Genomic DNA, 19077 nt, shown 5'->3' on the forward strand with positions numbered 1-19077 from the left:
TGTGATGACCAAATTCCAGGTACCAAGAAAGATCTCTGATCTAACTGAGAAAAGGTTAAACAGAGGGCAGGTCCAGATTAAAGGTAAATATTTGAAGAAATTGCAACAAATTACCAAAGTCAACCAATGAACTGTCCTCCTCTTCATGTCTTCAGATCAAAACCAGACTCCCGCCTTAAAAATATACTTCAGAGAATGCAATTTTTTTTTCTCAACTTACAAGTAAACAAAGGAACAGGAAGAATCAGATGAACGATAAAGAGTAGGCGACATCAATTAACCAGATTTCCTGGCCTCGAAGCTATTCCTTTGGCTTTCTGTGAAGTAAAATAGCTTCAGCCATCTATTGACAGTAGAGGAATAGTGAGGTCCGGGAAATTTTGAACTGTGCTTCAGATTTTGGCAAGAAGCAACCTCTAATGGTTCTGTACCAGTCCCCAGCCCCTAGAGCCACCTGTGTCCCTGTCTTCCCTTCCTTCCTTCCTTCCCGGTGATCCCGCTCCTCATGCAGTTTCACTTTCTCCTCTTTCCTCCCTGCCGCCGTGAGATGGCGAAGGGTAAAGGAGGGACTGGGAATGAAGCTCGCTGCTTTCATTTCTTCCATCCTAGATCAAAAGCTTCATCTTAGAGGAGCTGAAAATCGAAAGGGAAAGGCAGGGCAGGCTGCAGCAGGAGCGACACAGCCGGGACGCGCCCGGGTAAGAAACCCCGGGGTGCTGCACAAGCCCCGGGGCAGCCGGGCCGGCTCCTGCAGGCGGCTCCGAGCCCGGGGCCAGCCCGGCCGCAGCATCCGCTCGCCACCTCCCGGGCAGGGCGAGGAAAATGAGGAAAACGGTTCTGCCGAAACCCGGGATCGAACCAGGGACCTTTAGATCTTCAGTCTAACGCTCTCCCAACTGAGCTATTTCGGCTGCCGTGGTGAGCGTGCTGCAGTGAGATAGCACTAATCTGTTCTCCTTTACCTGTCACCCGGCTGCCCCACCCGATAAAAATAAATGTTACTAGCTACGCAGCACTGGATGCCACCAACGAGTCATTCATGGGTCTTCGCAAACAAAATTGTGCCGTAAGCCAAAGACAAATCAGCAGTAACACAAAATTATGTATATACAAACATCTGCACACAAGAACACACATGTCAGAATGAAGGTGTTTTAGCATCTGCAAGGTGTTTTATCTCCCTGGATTATTGGGGGAGGTAACAGGAACTAGGACATTATGTGGGACACAGGCGCATTAAATTGGCAATATCATAGCTTCAGTTGTCATGGATTTTATTTTAAAACCTGACAAACTGTGTGCAGAGACGATTGTGTCACAAAAAGATATGAACAGGAAGGGCACCCCCACCTTCTTGTGTCCATGGTCTTCCACTGGAGAAGCTCCCTGTGTCCACATAAATCACAAATCCTGGCTAAGCAGTGTAATAAGAAAAATAAGTTTACTTTCATGTTGTTGATTAAGCATTGATTTCAACAGGCAACTGGTTGCACACTCCTGTGGCTACAGGGAGAAGGGAGAGGATGCATCGGAGTACCCACATTAGCACCTTTGGCGGGCAATGACATCTCAAGTTTGTGTTGATTTGCACAGCCCACGGTCTGCGAAAAGCCACCTGTGAGGGCAACTCCCACTCACATTCTGCACACTGTGTGAAGGAAGAGAGGCTGCTGTGCAAAACTGTCCACTGCTGCTCCCTTCTGTTAGCAAAAAAACCCCAATACTCTCTTCCACAGTACTAGAGGAATTTGACAAATCCCTCCTTTTTCGAGTGGGGAAGAAGCAGCCTCAGCCAAGCCAGCCATGTGAAATATTTGGTAATATAAGTCACCCTGTTTCCTTTTCAGAGTGTATTTCTCCTCATGTTGTCCCCTATTTGTGGGCTCTTCAGGAGGCGATACGTTTTCAGGAGTCAAATACCTCTTTTCAGGAGTACAAAGGCTGAGGACTAAGCCAGCACTTTAGTGACTGAAAACAAAAACTCTTCAAAAAATATTCAGTTAAGGAGCTGTTAAAAAGCCCCACACGAACTTTGCTTAAGATGTATGTGAACAACACCGATACAAAAATCTCATTGTCTCATGATTTTGCATTGCCACTGGCAACGATTGTTTTGCTGAGAAATTATGAATGTAATCCCTTAACAAGTATGTTGCTGATGCAGCTAACACAATCTGTGATCTTTGGTGCAGATAAACTCCAAATGTGTCATGGCATGCACAGAAATGAAAACTCTTTTGACATAAGAGTCTTCATACATTACCACAACAATCAGAGGTACTGTGGAGCAATGGGTTATTCCAATTCTTAGTTTTACTAATCTTTCTTTTGCCAGGTCAAATGGAAATGGCAATGAGAAAACAAAAACTAAAGGTAATGCAAAACAAAATTAAATACAAGTGAAGGACAAGTCGGTCTCAGACATAGCATATTTAATAAAAGAGTCAGCTTTTCCCATAACAGAATTTGGCCGGGGGTTTATATTAAAAAGTTCTTCCTTCTGTAGAAAGATATTTGCATTTCATGCCTGTCTAATGAGCATAAGAACAGAGTTTCAGCAAAATGGAGCATTCTGAATCAAAAAAACCCAACTTCCAAAAAGAAAAACCACCATTTTTCACCCACAATCTTCGTCCTACATCAAAGGAAGTTCAGGGTGGACAAGTAAAAGGTATTTTCTAGTCCATCATCCTATGACAGTGTAAACCAGCCTCAACCACAGCTGACACCCCTTAATGCAAGCAGCACACAAATTTAAGCGAGTGCAGGGGTCAGATCAGAGAAAGCCTTGGAATAAGTAAGGGCTCTCTCTGTTGCACAAACTGGAGCTGGTACACACACACACACCACAAATGCCCCACAGGCACAGCCCACAGGGTAAGCTGTGGCTGCCCCACCTGCCAGGTGGGACGGATCTCTGTGTCCCTGCACGTGGCAGGGGGCTTGAACTAGGTGATCTTTAAGATCCTTTCCCAGGCAAATCACTCTGATCCTGTGACTGCAGACAGCCCTGCCTCACCTGCCCACTTCAATGTCTTCCACATCCTTTCACTTGATGCTGCCAAGGGATGCACTGAATAGCAGCTGTGGTACGCCAAGACAGTGAGGTAGAAATGTTGGTTTTCCCCAAAGCACAAGGGATTGCAGGAGCTGCTTCCCAAAGATCTGATCCAATTCAGAACAGTAATCCCAAAAAGAGATGCAAACCAATGGCAATCCCAACATAACTTCCCAGATTCCTGCTAGAAGCTGAATCAAAACCTTTGCTGAAGTCCAGGCCTTCTCCTTTAGAAAGTTTCAGCAGTTAAGTGACATACACGTTTACCCCATTTATTTTCTTACTGGTGTGGCCTCACTTTGTTCTGTGACACAAACCTTGAAAGAATGGACTGAAAGATTAGTCTTCACAATATTTTACATCACTACCTCTGCCTTCTGCAGAAATGCTTCCCAATAAAATTAGTGAGAAATAAAACCCAAAAGCATCACACTTCTCCACAATGACAGTTTAGTAGCTGATCCTTTGTCCTTTTCTTCCTACAGAAGTCAGAAGGCTAATGGCAAAATAAGCTGTTTTAACAGAAAATACTTTTACAAGTGAAAGAAATGCTCCTACCAGATCACTCACCTAAGAAAATCCCATCTACAGCAAAGTAGCTCAAAGCAAAAGCCTCATAAATATATATATTTCAATATTTTAAAATGTGCATGCATATATTTATTTATATATACATGTAATAACAAAAAGACAAAAATCTCAAACATTTGGATGAATTAAATCTTAAAAACATTATAATCTAGAACACCTCCCACTAAAACTTAATAGATGCTATTGAAAATCCACTCCAGGCAATATCACTTCTTTGGACAGTTGCATAAACATCCATGCTTGTATCTTCAGTATCTATAGATTAAGAACATCTTTCAAAAGTTCTCTTCAATAAACCAATCACCCCCCATTGCTTTCTTCTGTGTATTTCCACTAACACTATTTTTAATGTCCCAAAGACACTGTACCTATTTTCAAAGGTCTAAAATATTTTTAAATTAAGTTTTATTCACATTTAAAATAGTAAGATTTTAGTTATCTGTAACGTCTACTCTTTAAAACAAAACACAGCCAGTATTCCAGCATAAGGAGATGTGAAAGACATATTTTCATGCAACCCACTCAAAGCAGCTGTCACAGCAATCACAAATACACCTAAGACAGATCTTTCCAGCACTTTAGCTACTTCTGGTACTGACTTTTACAAAATACAGAACAGTAAGACGGATATCATATAGAAGGATGCACATTGTAAGGAAGTTATGTATCAAGAAAAGTATAAAAACTAAGGAAATATTTTAATGTTATCAGCAACATGTGTTTGACAATAACATTCCAGTAATTCATCCACTGAAGCACATCTGATAAGCCAAGTGTGCAATAGATCATTACGTAGGAAGTCCTCTAACTTCTACCTGTAGCAAATGTAGACTTTTACTTCCATTACACCAAGTATCAGGAGTCCAATAAATAGAACTGTCACACAATTCAAGTATAGTATTATTATCCCACTTTGTCACAGAAAACTCACCTTCAATAACAGGATCCAAGACTTTGAAACCCCTACTTGGCACTGCAGGAAGCCTAGAAACTCCCTGCTTAGCCTTCTTTTAGAGTGAATCTTGTCAAACACAAGTAGCACTTTATCAACAGCACTGTGCACCACACAAAAGCTGTGATGAAGATGGGAACACTTGTGTTTCAAGAACTAACTCCCAGTTTCTGAGATCCTTTGGAAGTCACAGCTTTTTCTGAGTACACCACAGCATCCCAGTCCTGTGCCACTTGCAGCTCTGCCCACAGCCCACAGAGGATCAGGGACTGTGTCAACTACAGATGCTAAAGTGATAAAACCAAGAACAGCCGTCCTTTTTACGTTTGCAACATTACCTCAAAGAAAAGTTAAGATAACTTTTTCAGGACAAAGGAAGAGCTAAGAAACACTTTGTTAAAAAAAAAAAAAACAAACTCAATCCACTTTTTCAGCATGTTTTTCTTAATTAAGAGAAACCAGTTACACTGTAATATTTATTACTAAATCACACTTTGAACAAGATTCACTGACATATTTCTAGAATTAAAGTTTTTCAAAATTTTATACTGAAACTCAAATATTGTTTTATCTTTAAAATGTTTATTACAGAAAAAATGGTGAAACACCACATTGATTAAGGTCTGCCAACCCACAATTCACAGAAAGAGATGTAAAAAATTTTCACCATAAGCAGCCTTCATATCACAGAAAATAAAATCATTGGAACATTAACCCTGTTCCAGTATTTCAAGTTTGTTACAATTACAGCTAAGAAAAAGGAATTAACATGTAATAAACAGCAATACAGTAACAAGAGGACAAAGTGTAAGGAAATGCTTCTGGAAATCTCAGGGAGAACATCTGCTACTTCTTGACATCTTTCCCCCATCTTGTTCCCTTTGAATAGGGGCATTTAAAGTCAGAGTAACTTTAAATTGTAAGTTTAATCAGCCATTAACAAAAGCTAATAGTGCACCAGCAGAGAAATGGACAGAACCATTTGTCAATCAATTTATAGTCTCCAAAAAAATACATAACTTCCCCCCTGGATTAAAAATAATACCCAACCCTCTGAAGTGACAAAAAAATTATATATATTCCACTGTAAAAACAAATACAGATTAATAATTCCAGAACTAAAACAAATTTAACTCCAAGTCCCAAAAGCTGCAATCACAGTTAATTATTCTTAATAAGGCAAATTTTACTTCAGTACACTAATTTATAACATTATAAATATTCTTCACTCCATACAGGGTTTTTTTAAGTCAATACCTAGTGAGAATAGAGTATTGCACTGAAAGCTGAAACTACAAGGTTCAACTCATAAAGTGCTGAAACCATTCCGAAGTTGTGCCATACTGTGGTTCTTTACTCATCATGGTTCTTGTATCTTGAATACATAAAGACTCCAGTGTGGCCATTTGATTGAAGGCTTTGAAGAAAAGACCACATGAGGTAGAAAAAACTCCTTCAGGCTCTGTGCCACACTATGGACCACTGAGCTGGGCAAATGGGTCTGTCACAGGAAAGGGCTCCAAAGCTTTCTCCGAGTTTTTCCAGTTGTGGAAATTCTCTCTGTACCATTCAACTAATGTGGAAAGAATGCTGATGAGTCAAGCTGATCAGAGATAACAGGGAAATCCAAATATTCCACAGATACAAGACTAACAATATGCTAATTGCTCTTTATGGAAGATTTTAACCCATAACATTACAAAAATCTAGTTTAAACTTCATAAGTTCTCTATGCAAGACTTATTCTAGCATTAAAAAGTGATTATCTTTTTTCTTTTATGTCATGTAAATTCACTATTAAGAAAGCAGTCAATTTTACTTAAAATTCAAGTGTTACATTCAATCTCTTCAGCTTCTCATTAACTAACCTATATGCCCATTTCCCCCTTTCCCTCTCCCTCCTCCCATCACTCCTAAATCAGTGTAAAAGTCATCAGTCTTACTTGTTTTCGTTATTCCTTCTTTCCAAGGCACTTTAGGTCTCCATCCTAAATTGTGCATTTTTTCTGAACTCATTGGGTATCTGAGGTCATTTGTAGGCCTGGTTAAAATTTTAGCACACAGAAAACAATTTGATTATACTACCTCATTAATTAGAGATACAGTACCTCACACTTTTCCAAGGAACATTAGATATGCTTCAATTTTGAAAATTCCCATCAACATGAACAGGTTGCATTGCCTTCAAAAAATAGGTGGCAGCTGAGTGCAGCTACAACAACACAATTCAGTTTGTACAGCCAACTACTTGAAATTGACTAGAATAAATATTAATTAGTATTCTACTGGCACAAAAATGAACAGAAAACTCAAATCACTGCCAACGCATTTGTGCAAATCAGTGCATTTGCAACACAGAGCCAGTGTTTTCTAATATTAGCATTTACATTTTTCATCCTGAAAACCCACAAATTTACACTTACTCCCGATTTAAAATACACAGGCTTCCGAAGAGGCATCATCTCAGTGGCTCATTAGCTACATAAACTTAGTAATACTGAATATGTAGAATCCCAAGGTGCAAGATTCAACACAGAAAGACACATCTGATATTTAAGCACGGCAGAAATTTTCACTTCCACAGTCTGGCAGATAGGTAGCCTAGTCTAGCAATCCTGCACTACTGGCACTGGCATATTGAATAGTCAAGGTACATGTGCAGGCACAAACCAACACTTACCACTGTTACTGTAACATTAATCTCAAGCAGGAGCTGAACTAATTTTTCCACAGCAAGTAACCCTCACGACCTTTAAGTCACTAATTATAGAATTATATAGTCATAAATTAGATATATTAACAATCATTTATATGACCTCAACACACCCTGAAACATGTAATCCTATGTGGTTAGTTTTCTCAAGTCCATTTATGTTTAAGCATTAGTAGACAGGGCCCAATACACAAGAAGAAATATCTCAAACTGAATCACACTGAGAACTCCTAAACGCTCACATCATGTGAGCCAAAGACATTTTGTTCAAAGTCCTGTAATATACTGAGATGGGATTCTGAGGAACATTTCCTTTAAAAACAAAAGTTAGCACATTTTTAAAGACACTTCAGTTGCCATGATAACAACCTAAATGTGAACAGAAAGTGGGAATTCTAAAGGCCATAATACTTAACTGCTATCAGTAGACACATCATTTCTAATCACTCTGGAGAGACTGATATCTAAAGTAAGCAGAGACTCATTGTTGCTGCAGAAAAGAAATGGATATAAAAGAGCAGAGCCAAACCAAGCCTGAAATTAAGGATGAAAGCACACAGCAAAAGCATATCTATAAAAGCTACCCATTTTTACCACTGCCTTAACTTTGGTACCTTGGAGCTTTACATCTACTTTAAAGAGAGCAGCTTCAGCTTAAGATGGAAATCTAAAGCTAACTACACTCCACAGGCACATATTTCTGCCTGTGGAGACTGCGTCTTACTACAAAGTACATCCAAGTCTCAATTATTCACATTACCTCCAAAATAGTAAAAGCTAAGTGAGAGATGATGGGATTCATCTCACTCAGTGATGCTGAATACAAAGTACACTGAATAAACTGTCCCAAACAACTGTACAGAAAAGATTTAGTTTTTAGCTGCTCTGTAAAACCTGTTCTCTTCCCAAAGCATACTTCAGTATTGAGAAGTATGAACCAAGTCTGAAGAGCGAATAGCATTTTATGTTTCCCTTCAAGAAATTCATTCTGACCAACAGATCCAAATTACAAAGGAAAATCCCATTCCCTATACAGAACCTAGAACATAGATGTCAAATCCACTAGCAAAAAAAAAAAAAAATAATAATCAAGGAAGCAAAACAGCTCTTACTCCCTCAAAAGTGTTCCCTCCTTTAGAGCAGAAACACTTCCACAAAAAACTATTTGGCTAAGAGTCTCAGAAAACCTTCAGGACAAAACTATCCTGCATGTGCAGCACATCCTGCATGTCCTCCACATTCTTCACCTGTCTTTGACATAATCCATCCAGTGCTCCATTTCAGACTCTGAACTGGTCTTCTTTATCTGTAAAGAAGAAAGACAAGTATCACTTCCATCCATTCTGGGCTGCCTAAACATATATTTTAAAAATGGAGGGTTTTAAACAAGACTTAAGTTTATTAAGAAAAAAACACCACCAAATAAAAAATGTAAGCCACAAACAGAAATGGTCCTTTGTATACTGAGTCTTCAAACCACCAAAGTTACCAAATTATCTAGAACAACTCCAACCTGTCTCCTTCATCCAGAGCACTGGTTTGATCCACAATCAAACTGTTAGACTTTAACAGTCCCATATTCGCAGACCAAAACTAAAACAGCCAGCATGGAAAAAAAAAAGGTAATTAATCATGATGCCAGTCAAGGTATGTTCCAGTCAGGACAACTGATGCAGCAACCCCATGCAGGATAGCCCATACTGCAAACTTAGTCCAGCTGCCACCGAAAGGGTAGCACATGATTCAGCTGCAAGGATCTTCCAATACCCACCGCAAGTCTAAGCTCTTTCAGAGCTACAGAAGGTCTGTGGAATTAATCATATGTGCAATAAAACTAGTAAAGGATAGCATCAGAACTGTTTACTCACTAAATGGATTAGCTCCTTAGCAAGCTGGGCAATGGACATCTCAAAGTTAGTTCCAATGTTATAAATTTCACCCGGCTTCCCCTCCTTCAGGACAGTAAGGAACGCTTCTACCACATCAGTTGCATAAAGAAAATTCCTTCTCTGAAGTCCAGAACCATGAATACAGCTTAAGACAAGAAAAAGACAGAAGAACTTTTTTAGTCCTCCAATAGATGCATTCAATTTACTGGACTGTGTTTTAAGCTGTTTTGCTGTTACATGGCTGCCTGAAGGTACCTTAAGTAACTGACAATCCTTTACTTTAAGGAAATCCTGTTACTAAAATAAGAGATTCACAACTTAAGTTACGTAACTATCATTTTACAATCTAGCACATATTTATAACTGCAATTACAGTTTTATAGCACAAATACTACCAAAATAATGTGAGCTACCTACCATTTTCTGTTCTGTTGCAAAAGAGATATAAACTTTGGAATAACCTAAGGAATTAAACAACAACAAAATTACTCCACTATTTTAGCATCTGTTACTCTACAAAGCGTAAGGAACTTCAACAGTTACATAGCATTAAGTATTTTTAGTAAGATCCTTTAAATACCTCTAAGTTTTATGAAGTCGAATGAAAGAATGTATCAAGCCTAGAAACTGCAAGGATTTTGTTTTGTAAGAGTAGATGCCTCTATTGTATCATAAATACTGTCTTTCTGGCTGTTACAAATGTAACATTTTTACAAAAATAAAAGAAGTTCCCATTACTTTTACACACAGCAGTGCATCAGTCTGACTTCAAATAATTATTGCCAACAGTTCGAAACAAAGTTTAAACATCCAGCAAACTGCAGTAAATCGAGAACCAAAGAGTTGTTAAAATAGTTAAATTTGGAAGAGAATGAACAGTGAATTTTAAAATAACATGGATAAACATAGATCAAGTGACAGTGCACTTGCTGCACAAAGATTTACATTATGTTCATCTACAAGCTTAAATCCATTCTTAATGCCCCAGACAGTTCTGAAAAATTGCTCCCACTATTAGTCCTTAAACTGAAGCCATTAGAAAACTACTCAAAGTACTTAAATTTAACTTCCTACTCTAAACACTGGAACAGAATACCAGATAAAACTGAAGATTCATGTAGCCCTGTGCTGTGTTTTCAGCAGTAACTAAAATTTGGTAAGTGAAGAAGAATATATGTAAGTCAAATATAAAGCAAATATATGTAAGTCAAATACATCCCCTGAATATATCCCCAACAATCATGCAACCTGTAAGCAAGACACAGACCAATGTAAAATGTATTCTAAAAGCCACTGCTTACCCACCTGCAATAATGTAGGTGCAAATAAATTTATTTGGGGGAAAAAAACCCCACAAATGGTGAAAAACTACTTAAATTAAAGAACACCTCAACAGAACTGTAAAATAGAGCTACATTTCCCATGAGTTCCAAACTCCAGAAAGTACACGTAATTATCACTTTCATTTCACCAGTGTATTTCCATTCACCAACCAAGCAGATTCTGGTACTGACTTTAAAAGGCAACTCCTTCTCACAAATAACTGTTTTAAATAGTAACCCTGCAAGGTCCGTATGAGCACATGCAAAGCTTTACAAGTCACTTTACACTACTTCTCACCTTATATATGAATGCTATAGCTCCGTCCTACTTATCTTCTGTGCAGGTTGGAACATCCCTTCCTATACCAGACATTGTATTCTCAGTTTATTTTTTTAAAGGTTTCCCTTAGTTATTAAATACCCAAACAATTACAGAACATGATGTGAATTAATGTGATTTGTAGGGGAACTCTGTCAAAATATCCTTTGAAAAACAGAAAAATTACAAAACAAAGTTGCTGCCACAAAATTAATTTAAAGTACATACAAGTCTCTAACTGAAGTTTTATCAACAACCAAAAAATATGTGATCAGGGTAAGACATGTTAGTGTAAGCTCAAAATACAAAATCACACATTAATTGCAAGGGTGCTTTTTTCAAAAGTCATCCCATGCACATGAGAAAAAAGTAGCATCACTGCAGCCCTGAATTCTGATACACTGAAGCTCAGAGAAAAGCACAGTTCAACTTACTTTTTCTGGATACTGATGTGGTCCGTAAACATTACTGCTCCGTGTGATGACAACTGGAAACTGAGAGCATTAAACATACATGATTATATAAGAAAGCATATACCAGTAAAAATCTGTAGGCTTCCCGCTGATCAATTAACAAACCAACACATGCACAGTGCTTACTCAAAAATCTGAAAGCCCTTACAAATGTTACTGAATAAAGCTCTCTGTATTTCTTTCAACAGGCAAAAGCCTCCAGCCTTCTCAGCCTGTTAGGAGCACCACAGGTGACAAATGCTTGAAATCTCTCTTGCTCTGGAACCACCGCAGGACATTGCCTATGTGTATCTGGTTGACTGAAGACTGACTAACTCCTACTTATTCCAGTATGTTTCGCAGGTCATGAACATCCTATTCTTGTTCACTTTACAGCAAAAACATCATATATCAAGAACAGAAGTCTAAAGTATCCAAAATAATAAATGTGTTTGCTTAAACAAATCTGACTAAAGGGGCTTTTAATCTTTTTTTTGCTTTAACTATAAGCCTAGTCTTAATACAATTTGAATGATGCATGTTCTACTTCTTTATACTTTTGTACTTCCTGCAAGCTTAGCACCAGTTTTTAAATTCCTAATGTTCTCTTTCACCATTTTATCAAAGCACATTTTCAGCTGATTTAAAAAACAAAAATTAAAAAACATCCCACTGTCTCGCAGTGTATCTTCACAACTTACTAGAACTTACTGGGGGAGATTCTCTAACACATCCAAACTACTAGACTACAAGACTAACAATAAGGGAAGAAGTGGCACTGTGTGGACTAGTACTGATTTTTCTTTCATATTCTTATGTACATAATAAAGACACTTAATTACAGGCTTCAGAGTTTGTGAAGCTTCCATAGACTTACTTGGTACCTTTCCCAATAAGACTGAACAAAACACTCTGCAGCTGCTTTGGAGGAGGCATACGGATTTGTCGGACGTTTTGGTGAGGATTCATCAAATTCCTAAAATGAAAACAAAAATTTGCATTACTCAATTTATTTTGCCCAGATAAGCTTTAAAGTGACAAAAGAAATAAAAATCCCTAAATATCCAAGCACATCAGTCTGACAAAGTCCGCTTACAACAGAAGGCCATAACAAAAGACAGCCTATTTATTGAACATAGGAGGCAGCCAGATTACCAGCAGTAATATTTTTATACTTGTAACAGAGTTACCTCACAACAGCAGGTCCTCAGATTTTTATCTTATTAAATAATCACTGCTGCTACAGGGAGGCTTAATATTTTTGGGTTCATATTGCCTCTGAGAGCAATTGGGGCAATACTAGCAAATTCACATTTCAGTCCTAAATAAAAGGGGCCCTTTATTAAATTTTTTCTGTAACTGTATTTCTGCAAAAAATGTAGAATTGCAACCCAAAAGCTTCCAAAGCTTTTACATGGAAGATACCAGGTCCAGAACAGGTATCTTCCAGCTAACCTGACACTTTAATCTACTTTTCACTTGAAGGGAGAAAAAAACAAACCAAAAGGAGGGATACTACACAAGGTGTGATTGGTAACAATCACCTTAACGTGATTAAAACACTCACTGTTCTTGTATGACCTTTGCCTCTGAAATGAAAAGGCATTCCTCCCCTAAAAAAATCTCTACAAAAATTTCTAGTGTGGTTTCCAAAGAGAAGAAAAAACAGATTAAAGTTCTCTTTTCAAGGCCCAGAGACATAAAAATTTCTCTTGAAAGTACCAGCCAAGCCACAGGTCTACACACAAGAAAACACCATCCTTGGGTATCATAAAAGCCTACAGATGGAAGTTGTGTTGAGGGAACTGATAAAGACACTGTGATAATAAGAAAGTGCACAAAACTCTTCTGAAGTACATTAATACTTCCAGGGACTATGGCAAAAGGCTCCTTGATTTTATTTATGTCTTTAAAAAGATGAACATGCATAATCTGCCTTTTAACTGAGCTAAATTACGTTTCCTGAATTAAGGTCAGATATAAATTCTCAAAAAACCAAGATCTGCATACAACAATAAGAAACATCTGAATATTTATTACAGTAATACAGGAATTGTCTCCTGTTTGAATTGTCACTACCTGTTAGTATTTTAGCTAGAATATAAAGCAGTGCCCTCCTGTCAAGCTCTCCATATTACTGAAGTCTCATGAATGCTCCAAGACAAAACCTGGATAATACACTGCTTTGATACTATCTCTGAGCAGTGTGACACCATTAATGACCCAAATTTCACTGCTTTAGACAATAAACATTCAATATAAAACAAGTTATGGGGGGGGAAAAAAGAAAAAAAAAATCAGCACAATTTTGATACTCAGCTTTCTAAAGCAGCCAGTGTTTACTTGAAGTCAAACATTTACAGAGGCCCAGGAAAGCTAAACTCAACTATTTTTCACTATTAAAAGCAGGTAAATTAGAAAAATCCTCATGCATTTTTAAACTCACCTCATCAGTGCTACCTCCATATACTTCATCTGTACTAACATAGACAAACTTCTCCACATTGGCTGCATGTGCAGCAGCAACCAGCACATTGGTGCCATAAACATTCACATAGGTGAATTCCAGGGCATGCCAAAATGAAAGATCTACATTAAAAAAAAAACCAGACAATTCTGATTAAATTTAGGCAAGACTGGGCTATAGGTTCCACTTGGAGGCTACAATATAGATCTGTCAGATAGCAAGGTCCTTATTAAATGAAAGCACCTTCTACACTTACTTGAAGACAAAAATCCTTGTTCTCAACAAGAGGCTGAAATCATGAGAAAAAGCTTGTTGGCTATGGACTTTTTCATCTAAAATAGCATTATCTAACTTTATCTAAGTGGCAGTACAATTACTTCCCATCTCAGGAGGAAAGGCTAAGTACAGTCAGAAAAGTGTCATTCAAAGACAGTTTACAAGCAGTAATTGCAAGATGCAATATGGATCCATGACTATTAACTCACCAGCAGCTATTTTGATTCTTACAACTGTTCCCCTGACCTACTGACTTTGTGCCTATCAAATCTGACAATTTTGAGAAGTCTTTTCCTGGTGAATTCTTTGAGGAGTGTTCTCATGAAAAACCGAGTATGGTGGGGACGGTTCTTACTAACAGTGATACTAAAAAGCAGCCATTTGAAATAGACTCTTTATAATTTATTCTCTCTCTTTAGCATGGAGACAAGATTCCAATGGGACTTAGACCTAATCCTTCAGCTTTCACGACGTTTTTTCATATGACATTGGAGCCAGTTACGTAAAAACTTCAGACTGCCTACAAAGCCCCTCTCCACTGTCTTTATGACTCCCTCAGTACACTGTCAGCTATGTGTGAGGCTAGATAGAATTTTAAAATGCAATGCAAAGAAAAAGGTACCTTTACGTGCAATGAAAACAAGACAACAGTTAGATGAAGCACATTTTAAATCAAGGCTGTGAATCCTTCTGAGTTAAAAAGGCCACCAGACATGTGATTTGTAGAGACAAACTGGATCCTTGGTTTATATGAAGGGAAAAAGACAAAAAAAGTATACTGGCACATATTTCAAGGAGGTATAGCCATGGAAAACAAATATCAAAACATGCAGCAATGCTCACCTACATGTGTTTGGGCTGCAAAATGAAGGACTATATCTATTTTCTCAGTTTCAAAGAGCTGCTTTATAAAATCAGGTTCACAAATATCTCCCTAAATAGGAAACAAACAAACAAAAAAAGCAAATTATTTTGATAGAAAATAGTCAACTTCCCTTTGTACCAAGTGTCACATAAAAACCATTACAAAGGGAACACAGGATACAAACAGCACTATCAACTAAGCTCTTGGCAATATATCAATGCCATGTCTAAAATAAGACCACGCATCAAATTTCAGCCATTTTTAAAAAAAAGTCTTCAACGCAACTTATTTCAGAATTTATGTAACTATTAACATTAGAAACAGCATTGTGTCCAAAAATACACATAACAAAAGTACAGTGTGGAGCTCCAACACTGAGGACGAAATGCCAAGTTCCCAGAGCAAGTAAAAGCTCCCAGTCTGGCAAGCAGGCAGGGACATCTAGTGGCACTGCAAAAAGAGAAGTGGATTCCCACTAAGGGGAATTAGAATATGTCTTGCAAGGGTTTTGCTGCTTGCTGTTTATTCTGGTGATTTACTTTTTTTAACTGACATATTTTTTTTAAATAAGAGACATTATTTTGAACTAATGGCTAGCACTAATTTTTTTAAACAGAAATTCAAGTTTAGTACATCTACGCTTGAACAACAACAGAAATTGTGACTAAAATGTATCTTTCATACAGTCCCTGAGTCAAATTTTCTAAAATTACTGTTCTACTTTCCAAAACAGACTTCCTTTCTACAGTACCACTAGAGAGTACATCCTTCTTGCAGTCTCTTAAGGTCAGTACCAGTGTTACAGTTCTAATTGTAAGGGTTGCACATCAGAGATTATCTTCTCCAGCCCATTTTTTCCTGTCAGTGTAAACTTGGTTTATGCTTGGTTGTTAAGCTGGATGTTAAGCTGTGATTAACTGCCTCTAAAAACCACCAGAAACAAACAAATAACCCAAACACACAGCCCAAACAAAAAAAAAATCCCACAGTGAAAAGTTGGAACTATTTATACTGATGTAAGTTTTGGAAAACATATTCCTACCCTTGTTCAAAAGCAGTATAGCCACATCATTCCTAGTTACTGTTCCCCTGCTTCACACAGGGAACTGACTGTTTAAAGGGTATCTTGTAGAACTCCAAACTCTCTCCAGTAATTAAATGTCAATATCTACCCAGGTAACAAGGCTTTTATACAGCATTCGTACAGTTCATACTGCACACTGGAAACAATCAAAAACCTTAGGAAAATAACCAAAAAGCCACTTTGATCATGCTGAAACTACACACATGTGCATGTCTGCATACAGGCTGTCCTTTTTCTCTCATGCAACTTTTATCCCAAAAGCTCAGATATAATCCCTTACTGAAATAAAGAGGTGGTTCATAAAAACATAAACAGTCATGGGGGTCACCAACAGGTCAGGGCAAGTTCAGCTCCCAGCCTTGCCTGAATCTACAAAAAAAGGCAAGTTTACATCTACTACCTCTGAGAAAGGAGCTGTTTCAGCAAACAGAACTATATGCATTTCCCAGATGTCCTGCAACGCTGGGCAGACCCCAAGACAGAGAGATGAGCACCAGTGCTGCCTTTTTTAGACAGGAGGAACCTCAGCATACAAGCCCAGCAAGTCCAAATATTGATCTGAACAATACATCAAAATCCATCTCCTGTCAGAAGACAAAACTGTGGAAGTAGTACACCACAAATCTGTAAAAAGTCACATTTTGTGGAAAGAAGGCTCTATCACCTGGATAAACTTGTAGTTTTCCTTCCCAGAGACAGTTTCAAGATTCTTCAAGCTTGCACAGTAGTCGAGCTAAAAAGAAATATAACACATCAGTAAGTGGGTTTCATGGAAGCAAAAAGGGCAACTCAAAACCAACCTAACCACTGGAAAGTCTGAGAATAAAGTAAAAACTTATTTCAAAAAACAAACAAACAAAAAAAAAACCTACTTCACAAGCAGATGTGAAACTTTAAAAGTACAAATCTCCAAAAGATACCCTAACTGCAAAAATTCTTAAACAGATGTTTAAAGCTTGAAAAACTTCATTATTTTTCTGACCACCAGTTGATTTTTTTTTTTTTTTTTTGCACAGGAACAAATGGAAAATAAAAAAAATACAAATTAGTAACTAACAATAAACCATATAAATTTCAACATTTTATAGACTGCATTATAAATCACCTAAAACAGTTGTCTATATCAAGAAAAAAACAAGCTATTACCTTATCCAGATTTATAATCAGATAGTTTGGATAGCTCTTCACAAGAGAGACAACTACATGTGAAGCACTGCAGGACAGAAGAAAAACATATTGTACAAATATATACTTGGCTTTAAGGTAATAAAGAAACGACAAATACCAAATAAATTCAGCATTTTTTTAAAGTCTTTGGGGAAAGGAGGGGATATATTCAAGACAGATGAAAGACAAATTCAAATATATTTTAACATGTCAGCATTATTCTAATATATATTCTATATATTATCTTAATATTTTATATATATAGTGCATATGGTTAAGAAACTAAAAATCAGAATAAAAGTTCATCCTATAATGAAAGAAATCAGCACTGCCCGCATTTAAAAAAAAACCCAAAATTATATGCTATTTTCAATTGTTATTGTAAAATACTTTTGTACTCTAAAGCTTACATATCAGGTATCAGGGAGAACCAGTCAACAAACCTAATCCACAGCAGTGATTCCTATCACTTAAGTCTATGACATGCTGTTAGGTGTAAGAAGCGACAACCAGGTAGCATTGCCCCTTTGACACAGTCAGGTGTACATGAAGTTCATTCTGAGAGTTCAGGTTAGTTCAGGGGTTATTCACACAGAGAAATTTAACCCTCTCGCAGCTTCTGACCCCAAGCACACTGAAGGGCTCATGCTTAAGACGGACCAGACCTTTCTCTGACTTAAACTGAGCCTACAGCACGGGGGGTTGATACGGGAAAAAGCAGCTGGCTCGAAGCCCTGCCGCTTTCAACCCAAAGAATCCATCAGGCTGGAAAAGACCCGAAATCATCGAGTCCAACTTATGACCAAACAGAACCTTGTTAACTAGGCCACGGCACTAAGGGCCATGTCTCGTCGTTTCCTGAACACATGCAAGGGCAGCGACTCTTGACAGTGCAGTATCTAATCACCCTTTATATGAAAAATTCTTCTTAATGTCCAACCTAAACCTCCGCCAGCGCACCTAAAGACTGTCCTCTCATTTGCTGCCTGGGAGATGAGGCTGAAACGCACCTGACTACATCCCACTTTCAGGGAGCTGAAGAGAGCGATGAGGTTGTTTCGCCTAAAGGCAAAACAACCCCAGCTCCTTCAGGCGCTCCTCGTAAGGCTTGCTTGTGCTCCAGGTCCTTCACCAGCTCCGCTGCCCTCCTCCGGGCAGCCCCGTCCCGCCTGAGGCCGAACACCGACTGCCAGCGCCGGCCGGCCCCTCTTTCACCACCTCGCCGGCCGCAGGCAAGGACTGCCGGGGCAGCCTCCCAGCTCGCTCCCCAGCACTTACCACCTCAGAACCCACGACAAGGTCGAGTCACCAGCAGCTCCCGAGAGAAAGTGGCCCGCGCCAGCGGCGCCAAGGACCCGGGCCCAGACGGGCACAAGGGAGGCGGCACCGCGGGACCCCCACCCGCCACGTCTCATCCGCGCCCCTGAGCAAGAGGCCGGCGGCCCGCTCCGTCCCCGCGGGGCTCACTCACATGAAGCCGGCGCCGCCTGTCACCAGGACCCGCTTCTCGAACACCGGCGACGACGCGGGGTCCGCCCGCCCCGACATCGCCCGCGCTTTACGGCACCGGCCCCTCACTCCCTTTCTCCCACGGCTGCGCGTGCACGGCGCGGGCCCGTGGGCTTCACGCCTACAAGAGGCTCATCGAAAGATCGCCTTCCTTGTTCCCCACGCGGCCCCAGGAGCGGAGTTGTCACCGTCTCAGAGGCTACCAACAGCGGGGCGGGCGCGGCGTGGGAAAAAGGCCAACGCTTCGCCTCCGCATGCAGCGGCGACTGAAGCCCACCTCTTTTACGACTCTGGCTCTCTCAACTTACGGCCGGACCCGGCAACGGGACACGTTGCCACAGGGGCGGGGCCTGGTCGCCCGGTCACGCCCCCAGGGGCGGGCACGCTCACTCATTGGCTCTCTCGCCACTCCC

General features: G+C 39.3%; 1 protein-coding gene and 1 non-coding gene across 5 annotated transcripts; both read right to left on the bottom strand.

Moving 5' to 3' along the window:
* Positions 1-838: 838 nt before the first annotated feature.
* Positions 839-911, bottom strand: TRNAF-GAA (transfer RNA phenylalanine (anticodon GAA)). Its single transcript has one exon. It is a non-coding gene; the product is annotated as a tRNA-Phe (tRNA).
* A 3740-nt stretch (positions 912-4651) lies between these two features.
* Positions 4652-18923, bottom strand: TGDS (TDP-glucose 4,6-dehydratase). 4 transcript variants are annotated; one of them, XM_062487802.1, is made up of 12 exons: positions 18627-18923; positions 17135-17201; positions 16653-16721; positions 14883-14973; positions 13743-13885; positions 12174-12272; positions 11279-11338; positions 9621-9664; positions 9183-9348; positions 8562-8620; positions 6545-6642; positions 4652-6174 (listed from the first exon to the last, which is right to left on the bottom strand). In XM_062487802.1, exons 1-12 carry the CDS (start codon positions 18701-18703, stop codon positions 6074-6076), a joined length of 1074 nt encoding a protein of 357 aa, XP_062343786.1. In that variant the 5' UTR covers positions 18704-18923; the 3' UTR covers positions 4652-6073. The 4 variants fall into 4 exon arrangements, 3 of the variants coding, with proteins under 3 accessions (XP_062343786.1, XP_062343787.1, XP_062343788.1); XR_009932977.1 differs by having other exon boundaries at positions 6131-6174; positions 6545-7778; XM_062487804.1 differs by lacking the exon at positions 4652-6174 and adding an exon at positions 7731-7778 and having other exon boundaries at positions 6579-6642.
* Positions 18924-19077: the final 154 nt, after the last annotated feature.

Source organism: Cinclus cinclus, chromosome 2, assembly GCF_963662255.1.
Source record: "Cinclus cinclus chromosome 2, bCinCin1.1, whole genome shotgun sequence".
NCBI lineage: Eukaryota > Metazoa > Chordata > Aves > Passeriformes > Cinclidae > Cinclus > Cinclus cinclus.